General features: G+C 34.5%; 2 protein-coding genes across 3 annotated transcripts; one reads left to right on the top strand and one right to left on the bottom strand.

Annotated features, from left to right (window-relative positions):
* Window positions 1–4,313: 4,313 nt before the first annotated feature.
* On the bottom strand, window positions 4,314–9,320 carry LOC121246363. 2 transcript variants are annotated; one of them, XM_041144490.1, is made up of 6 exons: window positions 9,099–9,320; window positions 8,642–8,794; window positions 5,176–6,585; window positions 5,000–5,068; window positions 4,705–4,903; window positions 4,314–4,539 (listed from the first exon to the last, which is right to left on the bottom strand). In XM_041144490.1, exons 2-6 carry the CDS (start codon window positions 8,642–8,644, stop codon window positions 4,469–4,471), a joined length of 1,752 nt encoding a protein of 583 aa, XP_041000424.1. In that variant the 5' UTR covers window positions 8,645–8,794; window positions 9,099–9,320; the 3' UTR covers window positions 4,314–4,468. The 2 variants fall into 2 exon arrangements, with proteins under 2 accessions (XP_041000424.1, XP_041000425.1); XM_041144491.1 differs by having other exon boundaries at window positions 8,731–8,794.
* A 3,271-nt stretch (window positions 9,321–12,591) lies between these two features.
* On the top strand, window positions 12,592–13,458 carry LOC121246362 (zinc finger protein ZAT11-like). Its single transcript, XM_041144489.1, has one exon. It carries the CDS (start codon window positions 12,722–12,724, stop codon window positions 13,298–13,300), a length of 579 nt encoding a protein of 192 aa, XP_041000423.1. The 5' UTR covers window positions 12,592–12,721; the 3' UTR covers window positions 13,301–13,458.
* The last annotated feature ends 5,281 nt before the right edge of the window (window positions 13,459–18,739 follow it).

Here is an 18,739-nt window from a genome sequence, read left to right as displayed (position 1 = left end):
CAATACAGTTCATCTCTTTTTATGGCTATCTCACACTCAAAATAGCAGTCTTTTGTCACAAAAGATAAATATATATATATATATATAGCAGTTTTATTGAACAAATATTGCATTTTTTTTTTTAATTTTAATTTTGGGATTTAAAAGTAAAAGGTACTTAATTTGTATAAAAGGTTCAAAATACTGAGGCAGGTGGAAACTCCTTTTTTTGCATTAATATTATTTATTGGAAATTGAAAAATGCCAAAAATTAATTACTATATATAGATATATATTCTGACACATTATTTATAACACAAACTGACGTGATGACATTGTATGACACTTTATCACATAAACATTAATTGAATTGATATGAATAATTTAGAAACCAAGAATAGACTATTTATAACAAGAATAGACTTATATATAGCTGATCATCTTGGATCACTGGTATGAGTTTGAGACCCATGACGACGGCCTTGACTTTCTTCGATCTCTATCTTGAGCTACAACTACTACTTGTCATGAGTCATCAAATCCACGACAATCGTGGACCTCCGTGGAAATGAATATCATTGATCTCAACTTGATCATCTACGATATATCTTGATCTTGCATGTCATAGATCACAGAGATCCACGGTTGGTAATTATTTAATATTATATTATGATTAAAAGGACAATAAATAATATAAAATTAATATATATATATATAATAATTATTACAAGAAAACTATTTATTTGTTATTAATTGTTTCTTATAAAAATTATTATTTTCTGTTAAAATAAGTCTATTCTTGTTATAAATAGTCAATTTCATTACAAATAACTTGTTATAAATACTCATTTTTTTTTGTAATATTTAAATAATTAATTAGCAGGTACAATATATAATTAAAAATGGAAATAAAAGTGGATCACATTAATGCAAACTGGACTTTCTATATCCAAACTAAAAATTAAGCAACAACGCAAGCGCCCACTTCCACGGGAACACTCAATACATGATGATTAAATATTAATACCGACAAACATGCATTTATAGTCCCACTGCTCTTTGCATACACAGTAAAACTTATATATATTAATTACTATAAGAACGTACGTACGTCGATCTGGATTGGATTTCTTCCCAATTAATAATTCTAAATGAAAACTTGCTTGCATTAATCTTTAACAGATCAGCAAAATTAAGCAAGATAATCCGCATGAAATGATCTAAGGCAGTCCTAAATCTCCAAGAAATCATGTAACCCGTACGTGACACGTCGTGATTAATTACCATAATTAACTCATGCGTTTTAGCAAGTTAATTAGGATGCCACTTGCAACAATTCATGCCAAGATGTGATGCAGAGCAGGTAGCTAGCCTTGCATATATATATATATATATATATATATATATATATAGGACAATTAATTATTAGGAAGATCACTAGTGGCATTAATAATTACAGGTCCTAGATAGATTAGCTTCATTTCATGATCAATGAAATGGCTAAAAAAATGTTGTGGGGATATATCATTCTGCTCGAATTGCGTATTGCATTAAACTTAAGTCAACCCCAATAAAACCTTTTGAGATTCATTAATTAGTACTGCATTACTTAATTTGTGCATGCATGCCTATAAATTAAGATCAGTACGTAGTACTACTGCTGGTTTAATATTTTGTTTTTTTCAACATTCGGGAGTAGTCATGTTTATTCTGAGTACTAAAACGTTATATATAATAAAGAATGTTTAATCCGTGGGGGTACAAAACTCTTTATATAAGTTACTGCATCGATCCTCATGAACTTTTTGTAAAAGCTTAATATAATTATAAGCTTTTCATGAAGGGTATATTTACTGATCTGGAGTCTCTCATTCGCTTATTTTGCCGGGTAAAGTTATATTTTGCTGTGATTCTTTTGCAGTTTGGAAATGCAGATTAATATTTCTCTTAGTCCTAATAAAAATATTAATTCTTCGCCATTTATTTGTATCTTTCATGTTATATATTGAAACAAATGAAGATCTCCTTGATATACTGACATGCATGTACGTACCCAATATATAGAGAATCAAGGCCAAGGGTGACCTTCTGCATCTTACTCAAGGCAATGTTGCTAGGCTCCTTTGAGTAAGAATCGAGTTAGAACCATTGGATTCTCAAGTTATTTTGATCTTCTATGGATATTTATTGATTAGGGTTTAGATGTTTCTCTATATATATACAGGCCGGCCTGTGCTTGACCAGAACCTATACTACATTGGGATGACTAGGCCTCGGCAGAAAATCCGTGAACCCGTCCCGTCCGAATAATCCAACCCGACCCGACCGATAAAATGCGGGCCAAATGTATTTGTGGGCCGAACCCGTCAAATGTCGGTTTTAACCCATCTTCTCTGCATATCTGCATCTTCTTCAACGATCTGCGACAGGAAGTCTTGCCTGAGAACCAGCTCGTCGTTGATTTTTATTTCTTGATAGGTGAAGAAAAATATACAGCTACTTTCAAAGGCTCACGTCTCCTGATCCAAGTGAATCTATCCACCATCCTGACGCTCGAAGAAGATAGCTGAGATTGGTATTGCTCTAGCTCCTGTAGTAGCTCCTCTGCACGTTTTCTTGACTTGGAATCAGAGGACCCTGAGAGTTTATCCTACAGTACATCTTCAAGAACCATTCTTGCATCAGTGTATCGAGTTTGCTTGATCAGACAGAGGCACAGGTTGCAGGCCTTGTTCGCATCCGCATAAATTCCGAACTCTCGTTAAAAAGAAGAAATCTAGAGCCTGTAAAATTTATGTTTGATGATACACTGACATCTTTGAAAAATAAGAACATTAAAAAAAAAAAAAAAAAGGAAGAAGATGAAGAAGGGAGGTGCTCATCGGACCCGACTTTCAGCGGGTCAAGTCGGACCAAATTGGCATGCATTGCGGGTTGGTTCGGGTCGGGCCCAGATACTATGCGGTTTGGTCGGATTGCAGCCCTAGGGATGACATATACCAATGCCTCTTTCCGGCCCGTCTTCTATGTACAATATCATTCTCTCTTTTTTTTTTTTTTTTTTTTTAATTTGCTTTAATTACTCAATTGGGGAGTATCCGTTTCTTCTGTTCACGGAAAGCCGTTTAAATGCTTTAATTATGAAACTAAAATTTAGGGAATAGGTCTAGTATTTACATACATACATACATAAAGACAAATATAGTATCATTTTGGAGAAACACGATTTTTCTAGACCAAGGAATGGGTACCCCGGCATCTGTGCGCGCGCGCGCAAGATGAAGACTAGAAAGCATTAATCATAAACAGAAAGCATGGGTACAAGCGTACGAATGTGGAGGAAGACAAGAATGGGGCGAAAACGCCGCCTGGCTCTCTGTCCACTCATTGGACCCACTAGACTTTGCCAAGAATACGTATCAAAATTACTCGGGACAATAAAGAATAAAAAGAAGAAGAATAATATATATCAAAATACATTTTAATCCCTGGTGTGCAATCCAAAAAATATTTCTTTCCAATTCCAATTCATAGTGAAGTAATACATGATCAAGGACGAGGATGACCCTTTACATTTGCTCACTCAATTACAACAATTTTATCAGGCGTTTGATTTAAATGCAGGGTTTTCTCAGGCTCTTCCACATAATTTGAGACAGTACCAAACAAAAGAAAACAAAGCGGACTCTTCACAATGAAGCAACTGCAGACAACACTACTGACGCTAAAACCAGGCAGGTAAGTAACGTCTTGCTGACCAAAAAACTTGGAGAGTACAACCCTAGAGAAACTGATTATAAACCAACCAAGACAAACAATACTACACCTGAGATCGAATGAACTTCACTATTTTACTTTGGGTCCTATAATAGCCAAAGTATAGGTTTGGGCCAAAACCACCTCAACCTGGTCATTTGTTGAATACAATCAATATATTGGCCGTTAAAGAATAAAAGCAGTAAACTTGAGCTTAATTTGGCCAGATGGGAAGTGCACCTTTTCAATCTATAATAAGAAAATGCAGTCAGGATTGCTCGCAATCTTCAATGACCAAAAAACACCAGATGATTGGTCCAAACTCGCACATTTCACAAGTATGCATGTTCCCAAAAGTTTCACCTTTCCACCATCTGCAGTTACATGCTTCTGATTTTCTATCACTCCCAAAAGTGCCAAGTAGCACAACTTTGACCAAAGCACCTAACTACCTCATTGCTCAAAGAGAGAATCTTTTGCGACCACGACTCACACAGGGAAAGGCACCCTTGGTGCTTCAATCACACATCCAAAATTGCTAAATCCAAAAATAAAAAAATTAAATTAAGATTTCCATCTAGATAAAGTAGAAAATCCATTATATTTATAAACACCCATCAGCCCAAACTATTAAATCCCAAATGGAGCCTATATGTTCTATAGGTTATATGCTGCTATGCATAGATCACATATTCACCAACCTCAAAATCGTCAGAAAGCAAGGATTTTCATCTCAGCATGGCATGATAACCTCATCCTTTCCATAGATACGCTGAAGTTCAAGGGTGGCAGCTTGATATGATGCTGAGGACAGGAAAAGAAGACAAAAAAGAATACATATGAGAGAGACTAATATATTTAACTTCACCTAGTTAAGTAATAGGTGAAATAGAGACAATGGAGAGGGAGAATAGCTATCTTCCTGGTTTGATGCTAAACCAGTCACCAAAGTTGTAAATTGTGAATTACCTTTCCAGATCCGGAAATTCTTCTGATTAATTGGAGAACCCGTCACATTTTGAATAGCATCAAACAGAATCTCCTGAGAAGTGCTCTTCAGCTCTTGAACAACAGCATAGATGGTCTTTCCATTCTCAAAGTAAATATGATTATTTGGGTGTTTGGTCTTGCAACCAGCGTGGCGCTCAAACTCATAAGCATTAAGAGACTGTGTGATGCAATAAAAAATACCAGCTTGGTTATTAAGCTCAGATCGAACACTCCTTATTTGCCTTTGTGCAGAAAATTAATATGAGGTGCTAACCTTGGAGAGATTACAGTTGTCGCAGGAACACAAATACCCAGTTCCCTTTATGAGTCCTTTAAGATTTTTCTTCCAAACATAAAATTTAAACATGCGTAAAATATTAAAATCAAGAGCTCCAGAAAGTTAAAATAGCATTCCAAATATGGACAAGCAACCTGAAAGAACAAATATACCTCTCGCGACCAGGAAACATACTTCACAGGGACCCCATCGAACATACCAGTTGATAACAAACTTTTGACATTTGAAGGGAAGTTGTTTGGAGGAGCCTTCTTAGTTGCTGTTGGCTCCTTATACCTTGGGTTGGCATCAGGTTTAGAAGTAGGCTCTGGAGCATCATTTACAACTGGTTCACCATTGGACTCAACCAGATCCTTCTGACCTGCTATTTCTGAAGCTTGAGCTGAGTTCTGAGTACCCATAAATAAATCATAGCTACTAATCATCCCGCCCGGGGGATTTGTCTCAGGTTCATCACAAAGACCACCAAAAGATATGGTACTGCTCTCACCCTTATTGAAGTTGTGACCCATTGATAAAGCATTGGAATGCCCATTGACAAAGGAAGTACCCATTGATACAATGTTGGAATCTGCTTTGTCATAGGTAGGACCCATTGAAATTATGTGATTATTCCCCTTATTGTAGGAAGGAGCCATTGACATAAAATTCTCGTTGGTTTTACTATACGTTGTGCCCACTGTAATGAAATTTTCATGCCCCTTGGCATAGGAGACACCCAATGACATGACACTTGCATCTCCCTTTTCATACGACTGGCCCATGGATATAAAATTTCCATCACCCTTATCAAATGGCTGACCCATGGATAACATGCTATTATCTGTCTTGCCATACTTGTGACCGATTGTTATGAAGTGGCCATCCCCTTTATTGAAGGTGTGCCCAATTGACATGAAATTGTTATCTACCTTACTGAAGCTGGGGCCAATTGAGTTAGTGTTCTCAAAGCCATTACTGTATGCAGCCCCCAATGATATGACATTTTTGTCATTCTTATTATAGGATGCACTCATAGAAATGCCAGTGTTATCAGCCCTGCTGTAAGAGTGTCCCAAAGATTCAGACATGCCATTGTTAGAGTTAACTTCATTGACTCTGACTTTCCTTATTCCACCGAAGTTTAGACATGATGCTGGATCTTCAATGGCATGAGACCTAGACAAACTCACCGAAGGATCTTTTCCATACTGATTCTCAAAAACTTTTATTCCCATATCCATACTTCCACTTTCAACGGAAGGAATATTTCTATCAACAAGATTGACAGTCCGTAAAGGGTCAGATCCAAATAGGCGGTCAGTGAATTGCCCCGGAACAGACTGGAATCCAGAAGTGTTATCCCATGGAAAAACATTCATTTGTGCAACTCCTGAAACTTGTCTTCCATTCAGAGCTTCTAAAGCCTGCTTCTTGTTATTGAATAGATCTGGTCCACCAGCATCCATAAACCACTGATGACCCCGCTTCGGTTCAATTCTGGAGGAATTATCGCAGCCCATCTCTCCATCAGTTAGACACCCAGCATCTCTGGGAGTCCAAATGCTTTTGTGCTGAAAAGACTGCCAATAAAAACAGCTTAAAAAGCTTGATTTAAAATATACAATATTAAGGAAGACAAATTAGATTCAGGGTGGTCTGCAACAATAGATTAGATAATAGTCATTTTTCAATACATTCATAGCCACCCTTGTTCATCCAGAGCTTATCTATAAAGACTATACTGAGACCCTCAAGTTACCACCAGAGATGGTCTTCTAACACAGCCATATAAATTAATATTTTTCAGGTCCGAGTACGTTTTAGAAAAGCCATCCCTAACAAAACTTGAAAAGAAGATATTGGGAAGAAATGGTGTTGAAAATGCGAGCTCCTTGCATTGTCTCATAACCATGAGATTGCTCATAAACCTCACCAAGAATTGGTCCAAATTAACTAAGTTATATTCCAAAGCAAAAATCGTCAAAAAAAATACCTACCTGATGCCCAACTGACTTGAAGGAAAACACTTTTTGCATAGTACTTAATAAATTTGCCTTCCAAAGCTTTAGCCTATTCAAAACCTCAAGGCTGCTTAAAATCCAGTATAAGAGTACCCCGAAATCTGGGTCCGAAGGGCCCTGCCTTGGAGAGGTTCCCCGACATTTAAAAAAAAAAAAAGGGAGAGAGAGAGAGAGTACCCTGAAATCCTACTCATGAACATAGTTTGTTGCAATATTTTTCAAAACATAAAACACATTTGACACAAGGCATAAATTTTTTTACAAAAAAAAAAAAAAAAAAGCTGTTTGGCATAAAACAGGGAAAACATAATCCAGATCTTGACAATTCTCCGGAAAATATTTGGAGTCCATTGACCTCACAGACACCTCCAAATCATTTAGCTCCCAATGAGCTACAATTTCCAATCACCACGTTAAAATTTAGTTCAAAACTCCACTTGCCAAGTATTTTAGATAAATTTGCCACTAGATTTTTTCCCCATAAATCTGTGAGATGAATTTTAGTTAGCCTAACTTATGGGTAGTAATCTCTTGAATTAATTCTTAGAATTAACTACATCACTACTGATCAAAAAAGAATTAACTACATCACTCATTTCCTCTTTATTATTATATATAATAGATATGCCAACAAATTTTCATATGCAATTTTATGGCGATGGAATCTTATAAGCACAAAAGAAAGCCTAAGGCAAATGTCTGTATATGGAATCAATGATAAAACCCTTGTTGTTTCTTTTTCTAATTGGCACTGAGTGTCCGGAAACAAAGTCTTGGCTAATCTCGGCGGTGCACAGGCCATCAACAAAGAGTTTCTCGCAAATGCACTTAGGGTAATTCAAGGCGAAATTCCCCCTGTCCGATGGCTCCTAGAAATTGTTTGCACCCAAGGGTTCAAACCTTAGACCTAGAGGGAGCATACCACCAAAGACCATGGCTCTTATCGCTTGAGCCAACTCCTGGGGGTTATAAAACCCTTGTTAGCTATTCCAGTTGATCATATGCAACAAACAGCACCGCATCCTTTCTTTTTAGGTACAAACAGGACCACATAGTCACTCTCAACAAATCATTTAATTTAGTTCATCAAAATTGAAACTAAATTTAAAACAGTTCTTTATGAATGGATACGAGGAAGCCTTTCATTACTTACATCATCTACTGGTATGGTAATTTACGAGTCATACTATGCAGATTGGTAATAATTAAGGATATAACGCATATAAAATCATAAGTTGGTCAATGATACCGAATGAAAAATCAGCCTCATTGTTTTAGATAAATAACATTAAAAGAAGATGAGAAATCTCAAGATTGAACATTTAAACAGACTGGGGATTCAACCAATGTATACAAAAATGCCCTGAGCACATAAAAGTAATTGATTCTACACTAAGGAACGCGCATTTTAAATAATAAATATGTCTAAAATGTTCAAACCATATGAAAGCGGAAAAAAGGAACAATCACGAAATACAGAACACGTAGCACCATACTATACAGAAGACCTCTTAAGCGCGAAAATCAGATACAGGGTAGTCCCGAAGGACCTACGATTATAACAAATCATTCGCATAGATTCATAGAAAAGGTTCAATTAGAGTTCCGAGCCTACCATTTTGTGATCCCAGCCAGAGCAGGACTCACTGAGCCAGCCCACTCACACAAAACTCGAACTAGCTTCTAGTGTCCAAACCACTTTACCTTTTACTACGCGGCTTTGCCCATAAAATCCGCAAAGCCCCGCTCAAAGCCTAGCCGATTCTATCTGCACACAACGGCAAAACCTAATACTTAAAAAAAAAAAATCCAAATCCAGAAAATGAAGCATCGATCACGTACGACATGCAGCCAGTGATCCAGAGAGAATATAAAAACACGCACCGTTTAGGAGATATTTAAATCTCAAAGTGACCGAAGTGGTTTTTCCAGAAACCTATTCTACTATTCATACACATGTACATGGGTGCATATGTATGTGTTTGTGTGGGTGTGTATTTGCACACAAGATATGGCAATGGAGGCGAAACCCTAAAATTTAGAGAAATGAGAGGGTCCCGGAGCGAAAGTACCTGCACAGGAAGTTGGCCGGAACACTCGCCGGAGATGTTTCCTGGCAGCGACAGGCCGGAGATAGAAAAAATGGAGTAGAAGAGAGAAGAAAAATAGTCTTTTGGGGAGCTAAATGTGAGCTTGTACTTTAACTGCGAGGAGAGAGATTATATGGAGCTCTACACCATTGCCATAAGTGGTTGGATTCATCCAGACCGTACCCATGCGATTCTGTGGGGCCACAAGGGTATTTGACGGAAAGATCATGGCCGTTCAAAGTCAAGCTATATTGGGCCTTAGCCTTGGTTTTTGAGGCTGAATAAGCCCAGACATTTTAACATGGGTTAATTTTAGCAAGAGTCCCACAAGCAGCCCCAGCCCAAAGTCATAAAAAATTGGGACGCTGAAGAGCATACAAAGTTGCCTGGAACCTGGAAGCGAGGATGAACTTTAGCAACCGCGCCAAGCCAGTTTGGATTTCAAATTCATTTTAACTTATCTCAAGTTTCAATTTATCTTATTTAATTATTATAAATTTTTTAAATTTTAAAATAAAATATAATAAATAATTTAACTTTTTCAAATTTTAAAATAATAATAATATTAAAAAATAATATTCTAATAATATTTTATTCAACTTTTAACTTTTAATTTTTAATTTTTATATTAACTTAACTCAACTCAGTTCAACATCTAAATATAGCCTTATGTGGGGAAGGTGTATCATGTAGTCTGTACCCAATAACTAATAAGAGTAATTAAAGGGCTAATAATTAGCTCATTAATTTTAACTATTGAGAACGATACAGGTCCTATTTATATAACACAAATTATTAGAAAAGAAGTTTTTTTTTTTTTTTTCATTTCAATAAAAACGAAGGACCGTTTGACCTGATCATGCCGTGTCGGTGAAAAAATGGCATATAATTAAAACAGTTGTAATGTTGTATTAAATTTGTGAGCTATATCAAAAGGCAGCCGGCGTATGTGTGTGACACATACATACATATACGAGGAATTTTATGGATAAGTTACTGTTTATTTTCATATCTTAAATTTATATATTTTTTTTTATAAAATGTGGGTGTATTTTTTATAAGATGTGAAATGTGAAATAGTAAATAATAACTAATGAGAAAATTTTTTTATATATATGTGTCTACGTACATATATTGACATCCCTGCAGACAATTTCTTAGTAATGGATAAAGGCGCCACATCATGTCAATATATGTATGCAGACACATATACAAGACCAAGGTTGGCGTTGGAATCAAACATTGACCAAAAGCGAAGAGGGGAAATATTGCGGATCGAGCAGTAGTGCAGCTTGTAGCATGCTGCAGCAACGTCAGCTAGCACAAGGAGTATAATCGGATAGACTCTGTGGAGGCTTCTAATGGAAGTCATGATTTGGGGCAAAGAAAAAAAAAAAAAAAAACAATGGAAATTAAATTATTAATTAAAGCAATATTTATTGGAAGTTTCATAACGTACGTAAGAGAGGTTGACACGCCGCGCGCATGAGAATGAAGTCGTAGGTAGCTAGCTAGCTAGGATGGATACATACATGCATATATGCATATATAGTCGTCATTTTGAACAACCTTGCAACTATAATTAATTAATGTTAGTTGAATTGTACCACTACATGAGATTAGAAAACCAAATCACAAGGCAAGCATTTTTCAACTTATTGGCAAATCAAAGTCGTCCTCTAAACTAATTCACACGAGAAATTATTATATATCTATATCTATATCTAACCACCCACGATGGCAACTCCAATATTCATGTTGATTTGTCTATTCAATAGGGATAGATAAACTTCGTGGTACGTACAAATGATCTAGAAGTAATATAAGTACTACCGTCGAGAGTAAGTACCCGTCGATTTGGCCAAGTGTATAATATATAATATATGTGGCGGACGTTGATGGTCCACCTTAATTATTATAAGAACGTCGTCGACATTTATATATATCTTCACTCTATTATAATAAGTAACTATCTAATTGTAAATAGTAACTTTTATTATTTTTTCGTTAATTTTTATTATTTTTCTATTAAGTCTGCTAATTCCTATTTTACCAAAAGATCCATATAACTAACTCTCTTGTAGAATTTAATAAAGAATCATGTTTTATCAAAATATCCTTAATATTAAATTAATAATATTTTATTATTTTATAAAGAGTAAATAAATAATCCAATATAGATGCAGACCAATGCTCATACCTTGCTAAAGTAGTTTAGATTTTTTTTTTTAATTTAGATTTTTTATCTTTCTTTAATTTTGTATTTTCTTTTCTCAAACAAATAAGCTACTGACTTTTTTATTTATTTTTATTTAAATCATTATGTCAGGTGCACTCCAAAACTAACGCACCCGGAGTCGTTATCTAGTGTATCTATATATATATATATATATATATATATATATATATATATATATAGTCACGTACAGGACTTGCCCACTGATTGCGAGACACGAAACTAGAACATTTTACACGGTACGCGAAGTACCTTTCCAACTGATCCTTTTCATGATTCAACATCAACATAAATATTATTATTAGTGAAATTAAAGTGAAAATGTGAAGTGCATATATAGACGTTAATAATTAAATTTGATCACTAGCTAGCCATATACCACAAAGACAAATATTAATAAATTTGATCCCTGGCTACAATATTAGGCATATAATGATCAGTACCAAATTACTTAATCCCATGTGCGCGTGTTTATTTTATTTTATATATGATCTCTTAATTATTTTCTCTTGATGATCATCAGTTTAATTATAATAATTTCTAGTGTTGTTTTCTCCTATATATATAGATATAATTCATCGTTAGAATAATCTATTTGACATGTATTAGTTAAGTTGAATTTCTAGATGCAAGATCGATCCAAATAGTTAATACGTGTAAATTAATGGATATATATAAGACCGATATACTCTGGAAAATGTTAACATAACTGGGAAAAATTATTAATGCTTTATAGAGAACATGCAGCTAGCATGGTACTTTGAAGTTTGAATAGCAAGTCTGATCATGACGGCCGGCTCGTGCGCACAATTTCCGCTACTAACTGATCACGATGCATGCTAGCTGGTAGTACTGCAGCTTCCTCTTTCATACCCGGCCAGGATTAAGTAAGTGAAACCCGATTCTTCTAGAAGTTGAAGATTCTGGGAAAGACTCATCAACTCGACCGGGCGCGCCAATGGAGACTCCTTCTTTGGTTCATTGGCTCAGCAATGAGATCATGCTTACGTGCCCATGACGGCACTTTCACACTGAAGGTACGTAGCATGCACCCCAGATGTACTAACTCTCCCGCGGCAATATCCCCATCGCCAGCTCTTCTTGCCTTATTGTAAAAGTAAAATAGTGAGCTAATTCGTGGCGTTATTCCAAAATGTCAACTTTACAAAAGAAAAGTCACAGTCCCCAACTAGCAAAGGACGAACCCACCAAGGCTATAAATATCATGACTCGAAAGACAGCCTAAGTTTCATTCATATTTTCCTTCAAACAAAACCTAGCTCTTCTTTCACACTAAAACCCTATTCACAAAGTGCGTACCTCCCTTTACCCTTCACAATCTGCTGATTTCCCAATCTCTAGTGTGGCCATGAAAAGAAGCACAACAGAAAGAGAGCAGCTTGATCATAACATGACCATGGCGAACTGCTTGATGCTGCTCTCTCGTGGGGGTGAAATTGCCATGGACGCTTTCTCTGACTCTAGTACTCCTAGCCGTGTGTTTGAGTGCAAGACATGTAATCGGCAATTCCCATCGTTCCAAGCGCTTGGTGGTCACCGAGCAAGCCACAAGAAGCCAAGGTTGATGGGAGGTGACGAAAGTCTTGATTCACAGTCGGATGGCTCCCCAACCAAGCCCAAAACCCACGGGTGCTCTATCTGCGGCCTAGAGTTTGCGATAGGACAGGCTTTGGGTGGTCACATGAGAAGGCATAGGACAACCTTAACTACTGACCATATTCAAAACCAAGTTCCTTTCAATCTCAAACACAACCTGCAGCAGGCTGCTCCTCTAGGCCGTACTAATTCTTCACAAGTACGTATCGTGAAGAAAACGAGTACAAGTCGGAGAGTCTTGTTTCTGGATCTGAACTTGACACCCTTTGAGAATGACTTGGAGTATCTAAAGCTTGGGAAGGCAGCACCCATGGTTGATTGTTTCTTGTAATTATTGATTATTAAGGTTGCGTATAAGCCATGTGGTAGGCGAGTACTCATGTAGTTTCTTCGATCTCCTTTCTTCTTTTCTTTTTTGAACAGTACTGTAAGTACGAATATTATATATATTTGTTCATTTATTATAGAATAAAACTCAAGAGGTATTTTTATCTATATTTATTCAACTTTTTACATTCTTACATGAATGCACATGTTCTTCTATACATATACATTCATATTTAATATCAGAAACTAAAGATTCCTTATAAATATATATATATATATATATATAGCAGAAAATGTAGAGCATATTCAATTAATGGCCGGATAATTAAACATGATGAACAGATGGCAGGTCTTCGATCCATAGTTATCAGCTATATATATGTTGTAGCACTAGCACATACATACACTGAATCTAGAGTTAGATGGAGGAAGCGAGGGGTTAAGGTTTAGACGTACGTTCTAACAAATAGACCACTCTCCGCGCGAGTGGCAGGTGGAAAAATATAAATTTAAGGAAATTTTGATCGGTATAATATTCTCTATTCAAATATATATATATATATATATATATACAGTACTCATAATTAGGATTAATTGATGATCAATCCTATAGCTAGCTTATATTAATTTGGCATATACACTTATATATATACATATAGAATATTTTAATTTATTATTCGATGTCGCGCGCGTATATATGATCATGATCAAATCGATCAATTTTGTTTAATTATAATCAGACTAAATTAATGACTATATATCACCCCATTAAAATTACAAAACAAAAAGATGGGGCACCGAACTTTGATCATGATGTAACGTACGTGTAATCTACTGTCGTACGTCCACGACACAGCGTCCCTATAAAAATCAGGCAATTTTTTCCCAAAGTCATGACTCATGAAGCTTCCATATATATAAAGATACTTATAATCGTGAATTGTGCAATCGTCGCGTAATAGTTTAGAAAAAAATAAATAAAATATAAGATCAATATAAAAAAATTATTTTTAATAGTAGATCATACTATTTTTCAAAACAATTACACGACGTTTATACATTTTACGATTGTATATAGAATTACTCACCTAAATAAGGCGGCCATCAACGCATGAGTAATTAATTTATTAGAACAGATTGGCATTTTTTTTATACAAAATTACGAAGTAAATTTAAAAGATAAATAGAAGAGGATAATTAAGGCGCGTATCGAATTTGCTAGCTAGCTAGATATCCGAAAAAGGCTTTGAATAATAATAATAAATTATATATGTCTAATTCATACGATTTGTTTCTACAATATGATCTGTTTAAATTGATATGTAGGAAATTATTATTTCAACACTAATTTGATGTTACCACCTATGATGAACAAAAAATCAGAGTCTTTATCACTGTCATCGTCATTAATTAATTATAAGCTCAGCTTCACCACCAGTACGGTCATGGAGTACGTCATTTATAACCTAATACGAGCATATGTAAAGCAAAGAGAGAGCAATTAATTTATGTATTATTAATACTTATGGGCGGACTAAGTCGCTCCTATATATATATATATATATATATATATATCAAATTAACTGGCAAATTAGCTAGTTAATTGTAACAAACCATTTAATTTGTTTTTTCTAACATTAAATGTGCTAGCCATTTAATTTGTTTATTCTAACATGCAATATTTTGTAGAAAATTAGAATACTCATTCTTATAATGGTAACAAACCGATATAAAAAAATAAAAATAAAATAAAATTAAGATCCTATCACATAATTTATATATATATATATAATATCAGTAATGCTACATACAGTCGTGAAATACGTAAACGTCGTGCAATCGTTTTGAAAAAGAGTAGGATCCACTGATAAAAAATTAATTTCTTTTTATGTAGGTCTCATATTTATTTATTTTTTTTAAAACGACTGCGCGATACTTGCACACTCACAACTGTAAGTATCATTTCTCATATAATATATAGTAATGTCATTAAATGTAGTACTCGAATATATGTAGTACTCGAATATCTTCTATTTTTGGTTGCTATTAATTAATTAGCATCATAAAAAAGTAGGGGCATTTCCCAGGTCTCTGACACAATAAACATGAATTCGATCTAATTAACCAGATCAGAAACCCAATGATAATTAATTATTAGTAGTCAACACGCGGGCCAATATTATTAAAACTCCAATTTTCATGAGTTATATATAATATCGTTGGTTTTGGGAATGCTCGCTTTTAGGTTAATCATGTACATGTGTGAACTCAAATTAATATTAATAATGCAGCTGTTATATAGGTATTCATTAGTCGCGCTAGCTAGCAGCTTGTTCTTAATTATTATTTTCTTTTTTCGAGTTTGTGGGTCTCTAGCTATACGTCCTTAATTCTGCATATATACCAAAAAAGTCGTACCATTCGTCCCAACAAACAAGACGTCTATTTTCTTCTATGTATAATAGATCAGGATGAATAATATATACTCACATGGAAATTAAGGGTCATCATCAGGTAAGTGCATGGTCATCATGACATGATGTTAAGGGAAAATAATTTCCAGCTTAATTAGCTAGCTAGCTAGGTTGTCTAAGACGACTGCAAGTTGTTAATTTGGGCCGCAAATTAGCCTCGTATGCATTTAAAATTCACATTAATTTATTTTATTTCATTATTATAATTTTTTTAAATTTTCATATAAAATATAATAAATAATTTAATTTTTTTAAATTTTAAAATAATTTTCTCAAATTTTTATAAAAATATAATAAATAATTTAACTTTTATTTTACTGTTCACAATACATCTCAACTCATCTCTGAATCCAAACAAGCCTGATCATTAGTCCACTAGCTATACCTATATTGATCAAGTACTCCTTAATTCATATATATATAATCACCTGCTAGCTAGCTAAATTTCTTGTACCTCTCTTCTACCATCATTTTATATTAACGAGAACTACTAGATTTTTACAAAAGATAAATTATACTCGACAGTTTTTAGTTCACCACCGTGAATTTATGTATATATCGATCTCAGAATTGAAATCATGCACAAGGAAACCGTCAAAGTCAGAATTATGTACTCGCCACCTGCATGAATCAGCTATAGTAATATTAAGATACGCTCCTACATGCTGCTGGTAGTGTCAAACAGTGCAGTGTAGGTGCCAGGTGGGGGCCGGATCAGTCATGTTGACTTGGGATCACTATAATAAAATTATTTATTTGTGATCAATTAATTCTAATAAAATGATTATTTACAGTTAAAATGAGTCTGTTTTAATCATAAATAATCTTTTTATCGTAATTAAATAGTCACAAAAATCTATTTTTTTTATAATAAATTGTACGACAAAGATCAGATCCAAAGATAGTTAGTTAATTGCATGAACCTGGCCGATCGATGGACCTCATCCGGCATCACCATCTAGATTATCTTTTTGGGGTTGGCGTACGTAGGACTTAATATGTACATGGAACCGAGATGTTTTCAAAGGCTGCTTATAAATTTTGAAAGCAGTTGGTGATCAAATTAAGCTAGCGGTCTGGACCAGTTCTTTGATTAGCCACAAGAACTTGGTCAGTCAATTAAGCTAATAATTAATAAATCTGAATTTTTCTAAAATACATGTAGATGAAGTTAGCTAAACATGAGTTGGTGCAAGCATGCAGCAGCCTAAATAATTGGGTCTAACATCACGTGCAATATATATTATTAATTAGCTAAACAGTTATTTGATTAACTGCCACTGTTGAATTGGTTCCTGGTCAAGCTTTTTAAAGCAGGTAATTGACTTCTCCATCATCATCACTGTTTGGTTTTATGCTGCCTTATGTATAGTTATAACATAAGTCATGTGGAAAATACGGTCAACATTCATGCATCTCTCTCTGTCTCGTTCTTCTTGTGGGTGTCATGCACACGATTATTTGCGGTGGGGCCCCCCGCCCCGCCCGGGGGGGTGGGGAGGTTGGGGATTTTAATATAATGTAACTGTGATTTTCCGTATACTCATGTTTTATGAAAATATTGTTTTTACGGGTTTAACGTCGTCGGCGTGGAAGGAAATGAAAAATGCGATGCTGTCGTCTCTAAAGAATGAGTCATTGCTGATCTCCTACCTGCCAAGAAAATGAGAATACGGTGAGATTTGAACAGTAAAATGAGATAATAATTTTAGATAAAGATTACAAGTTGAATTAATTATTGAATACTATTTATTATTATTTTAGAGTTTGAAAATATTGAATTATTTATTATATTTTATATATAAATTTAAGAAAATTATAACGATGAGATGAGATGAGATGAAATGAAATGAATAATTTCGTTATACAAACGGGATCTAAATATTAAATAGTATATTTTGAATGGAAAAAAGATATTTATAATCGTAAATTATGCAATCGTCGCATAATCGCTTAAAAAAATAATTAAAATATGAGACTTAGATTAAAAAAAAATTTTTTTACTAATAGACTCTATTTTTTTAAAATAATTATATTATATTTACAAACTTCATCATTATATACAAAATTATTTTTTAAAATGATATGAAGTGCAATCGTCAGGATCGAATAGAGAATTATTTATTTTCAGTGGGCCAAGGACTAAATTAATTGAGGCCTGATATTGCTCCATCTGGAAGTACGGGAACCGTAGTCCCTGTGTCTCTGTCTTGGGTTTGTCTTCTTTATCGGGTTTGTATTTAAATTGCTAAAGAAGTCAAGAAAATTAACGTCTAAAAGGTGGTACCATATATGTGTAACAGTGCATGAATCATGATTTCTGTTGCACACATATTATATATGTATATATATATATATATATAAAATGTTATTTTACCTACTTCATTTATTTATTATTTTGATATCTCATGTATTTTATTTTATTTTATTTTTTATTTTTTTTACTTAATAGTTAATAAAGTAATTATTAGTGTATTAATTTTTTTTATCTTTTAAAAATGTTCTAAAAGGATAAAAAAAATATAAATAAAAAAATTTAAAAAAGATAAAAATATAATTTTAAACTAGCAATAAGATGGAGCGGTGCACTCTGAGCGTCAGAATAGCACCGCTATAAATATATATATATACGTATGTATGCATATGTGATCATTATGTGTAGGGAATTCTCAAACCATCTAAGTCACTCTGAGTACTGAAGGCCATGACATACGAATTTACAAGCGAAGTGCAAAGCATGCTTCCACGGTTATTTACTTTCCTCAATGGTCCTCACTATGAACCTAGGAATGGATTGTCATGTTACTCATCTTCATGCATCGTGTGTGGGGAATTCTCAAACCATCCGAGTCACTCTGAGTACTGAAGGCCAGGATGTACGGACTTACAAGGGAACTGCAAAGCTTTCCACAGTTATTTTACTTTCCTTGATGGAGCTCACTAAGAACCTGGGAACGGATTGTCATGTT

Source organism: Juglans microcarpa x Juglans regia, chromosome 1S (assembly GCF_004785595.1).
Source record: "Juglans microcarpa x Juglans regia isolate MS1-56 chromosome 1S, Jm3101_v1.0, whole genome shotgun sequence".
Classification (NCBI taxonomy): domain Eukaryota; kingdom Viridiplantae; phylum Streptophyta; class Magnoliopsida; order Fagales; family Juglandaceae; genus Juglans; species Juglans microcarpa x Juglans regia.
The sequence above is the reverse complement of the archived record's forward strand: the minus strand, read 5'-3'. Positions and strand labels throughout refer to the sequence as shown.